The sequence below is a fragment of the Mandrillus leucophaeus genome, unplaced genomic scaffold (assembly GCF_000951045.1).
Source record: "Mandrillus leucophaeus isolate KB7577 unplaced genomic scaffold, Mleu.le_1.0 Scaffold653, whole genome shotgun sequence".
NCBI classification, from domain to species: Eukaryota; Metazoa; Chordata; class Mammalia; order Primates; family Cercopithecidae; genus Mandrillus; species Mandrillus leucophaeus.
The window spans coordinates 216997-220974 of NW_012107064.1; the positions used below are offsets into that span (position 1 = coordinate 216997).

At 42.2% G+C, this 3978-nt stretch overlaps 1 protein-coding gene across 1 annotated transcript; it reads left to right on the forward strand.

Moving 5' to 3' along the window:
• The first annotated feature begins 2838 nt into the window (after positions 1 to 2838).
• On the forward strand, positions 2839 to 3777 carry LOC105554666 (olfactory receptor 1A1). The gene has a single exon (XM_012001221.1). It carries the CDS (start codon positions 2839 to 2841, stop codon positions 3775 to 3777), a length of 939 nt encoding a protein of 312 aa, XP_011856611.1.
• Positions 3778 to 3978: the final 201 nt, after the last annotated feature.

Sequence of the window (3978 nt, forward strand, 5' to 3'; positions counted from 1 at the left end):
GGGGAAGTTTAATAGGTGAAAGAGGACAGCTCTCTGCTGGAGAGAGGGGTCCTGGAGAAATGGGCTGCCGGATCTGCAGTGAAATGCAGGCGGGGGTTTAGATGCCTGGTGAGGAGGCAGAGTCTGATTTACATGGAGCAGGAAAGATTGGCTGGACCAGGTGTGCCATTTGCATAAGGTGTGAAAAACTGGTTAGGACTAGATGTGCCATTTGCATACAGCACAAATTTCTGGTAGCCCCCACCCTAATCTTTAATTTTGCAGGTAGGTTCTCTGTCTGGCCTGCACCATGTTGCCCATTCCCTTGTTGTACATGTGACAACAAATAAAGGAAGATGGAGCCTCCATGTTGCATATATCTGGCCCCCAGGTAGCCCTTTCCTATTGGCACAGCTGCTAGCCTTCCCCTGTGTAGGCTTCCAGCTTGCTTTTCTTTGTCTGTAGCTCGATTTCTCAGGCTGCTCTTTGTTAGAAAAAAATAATTTATTGGGCTGCTTTTTGTTGAAAGGGAAGCTCTGCCAAAGACTCTTTTACTTTCACTATCTGCCTAAATAATTTCTTTCTACCTCCTGTATCAATTAGAAATGACAATGATGATTAGGCCTCCATCCCTCATACCTAACATATTATTCAAACATGTACTACAACAAGAGATGCTGAGAAGTGAAGATTGAATTAATTATAGATTTAATACATTTTTGAGTCAAGGTCTCTTTAGAAAAATTAGTAGATGCCATATGATATCCTGGACAACTATCACAAGTTGATCACAAAATGTAAAATGGCTTAAACAAAGCAAAGGTTTATTTCTGTCCTACATAACGGTTACAATAAATGTTTTCGTTTGGGAGAGATTCTCCTGAATGGAGAGTACCTGGGATACAGGTTCATTCCACCATGTGTCTCCATCCTCCCATTCAGCCTCCTCTCTATTTGCATCCAATGGGCACAAGGGTAAGAAGGTGTGGAGGAGCCCAGAACTGGGACACATGTGTGGAATGGCTAGAACTCAGTCACACGAGCACACCTCATGTGTGCAAGGGAGTCTGGGAAATGTAGTCTAATTGCATGTCCAGGAAGAAGAGAACAACAGGGATTTGACTAAGCAGCTGATTGTTGCCGCTGTAATTTAAGTCTTAGGGTACAAGATGGATCAAAGAGGAGAAAACCTGGAGTCAAGCAGTTGAGTTAGCGTTGCAATACTTCAGATAGAAAACAAGGATGGAGCTGAAGCACTGGGACATTTAGTAGAAAGGCTGAGTTATGTAATAATTATTTTAAATGAAGAATCAACAAGAGTAAATGTAGTGGTGAGAGATAAACTGAGTCATTAAGCTTGTGAGCATCCCACATATGGGGAGTGCAAGAAATACACCTGGATTTGACTCAAAAAATATTAAGAGAAAACTTAGTGATACATACAATAGAAAATATTCAGTCAGGCACGGTGGCTCACGCTTGTAATTCCAGCACTTTGGGAGGTGGAGGCAGGCAGATCACCTGAGGTCAGGAGTTCAAGACCAGCCTGGCCAATGTGATGAAACCCCATCTCTACTAAAAATACAAAAAAAAAAAACAAAAAAAACATAGCCAGGCATAGTGGCACATGCTTGTAATCCCAGCCACTCAGGACGCTGAAGCAGGAGAATCACTTGAACCTGGGGGGGCGGAGGTTGTAGTGAGCCGAGATCACACCACTGCACTGTAGCCTGGGCAACAGAGTGAGACTCCATCTCAAAAAAAAAAAAAAAAAAAGAAAATATTCCATAATAATCTATCTGAAGGAGGTAAAAATCAACAAGATACGGTTTTCCTTCCCCTAAAATCTTGCCCTTATCTTAGCTTGGATGTATGGTGTGTGCAGTTTGGTCACGTTGTCAGGATGAGTGAAGTGGAAATACAGAGGGAAAAGTTCACACCTATAGTTGTAGACCTGACAGTTTACTATGCAGTGGTTGAAGCAACTAGGAGTTGCTTGAGTCACCCAAAGAAATAACGAAGAACAGGAAGAGAAGACTGAGAAGAAAGGCATTGTGATTGTATATATTTGAGGGCTTGCCAAAGAGAAAAATACAAACAAACTGTTTTTCCCTTTCTTTCTTTTAAAGGAAATGGTGAAAATTTACTTTGAAAATGAGAAACCTGGGGAAAAAATTCTCCAGACTGTTTTAGTAGGATCTAAATGCAGTAGTCCCTGTGATTTATCATCTTCCAATGCAGTGTAGATACCTGCTACCTCCTGAGTTCTGGAATCCCTCTGAGTTATTTCAATGGAAAAATTCCTAATATCTGGGCTGGCCCTTCCACCAGCAAACCCTTTGCACTGGAGTATTTTGTCAAAGACTTCAAAATGCTGTCTTTTCCTTATCATGTGTAATAAAATTAGTGTGTGATTTTGGCTTCTCCATTAAGTTGTAAGGTCCATTGAGAACATAGACGATGTCTTGAATAAATAGATGAATAAACTGTGTCACATATTTATGACTTCTCCATGAGGTCTAACAAAGTGACTAGACCATGGGACATGACACTTAATTATTTGTTGTATGATTAATTTCTGGGCGTTTAGTGGTGATGCTTGGAACAGGAAGGATGGGCACTTCTCATTCAGAGATTGCTCACTTTTTAGACATGACTGCCAAGGGGTGAATGACTATTAGTTTCTATTGACCAACAGGGATGTTTCCCCAAAATGTTGGATATCTCTATAATTTAATAAACTCAGATGTATAGACAGCTGCATCACTTAAGTCAGAAGTGATGGAGAAGGATTATCACTACACACAGTAACTATGCTAATATAATAATATTCCTCTCGCCTTTCATGTTGAAGAAGCCATGAGGGAAAATAACCAGTCCTCTACACTTGAATTCATCCTCCTGGGAGTTACTGGTCAGCAGGAACAGGAAGATTTCTTCTATATCCTCTTCCTGTTCATTTACCCCATCACATTGATTGGAAACCTGCTCATCATCCTAGCCATTTGCTCTGATGTTCGCCTTCACAACCCCATGTATTTTTTCCTTTCCAACCTCTCCTTGGTTGACATCTTCTTCTCATCTGTAACCATCCCTAAGATGCTGGCCAACCATCTCTTGGGCAGCAAATCCATCTCTTTTGGGGGATGCCTAACGCAGATGTATTTCATGATAGCCTTGGGTAACACAGACAGCTATATTTTGGCTGCAATGGCATATGATCGAGCTGTGGCCATCAGCCGCCCACTTCACTACACAACAATTATGAGTCCACGGTCTTGTGTCCTGCTAGTTGTTGGGTCTTGGGTGATTGGGAATGCCAATGGCCTCCCTCACACTCTGCTCACAGCTAGTCTGTCCTTCTGTGGCAACCAGGAAGTGGCCAACTTCTACTGTGACATTACCCCCTTGCTGAAGTTGTCCTGTTCTGACATCCGCTTTAATGTGAAGATGATGTACGTAGGGGTTGGTGTTTTCTCTGTGCCATTGCTATGCATCATTGTCTCCTATGTTCAGGTCTTTTCCACAGTCTTCCAGGTTCCTTCCACCAAGGGTGTGCTCAAGGCCTTTTCCACCTGTGGTTCTCACCTCACGGTTGTCTCTTTGTATTATGGTACAGTCATGGGCATGTACTTCCGCCCTTTGACCAATTATAGCCTAAAAGATGCAGTGATCACTGTAATGTACATGGCAGTGACCCCAATGTTAAATCCTTTCATCTACAGTCTGAGAAATCGGGACATGAAGGCGGCCCTGCGGAAACTCTTCAACAAGAGAATCTCCTCGCAACCAATGTGAGGGCCTACACTGGATCGTGTAGTCATCAATAAGGGTATATTGGAAATCCAGTTCTGATGTCATCCTCTTACAAGAGGCCGTCTCTGATCTTTCCAGCCTGAAATTCCTTTTCTCAGAACTCTTATAACATTTTAATGAGTTAATAATAAGTGATTATTGAAATTACCACTTTCAACTCATTGCTGCTCTTTTTGGCAGAGC

What these genes read in the sequence shown, in the direction of transcription:
- LOC105554666 (XM_012001221.1), top strand. Translation starts at nt 2,839, where the DNA reads ATGAGGGAAAATAACCAGTCCTCTACACTTGAATTCATCCTCCTGGGA.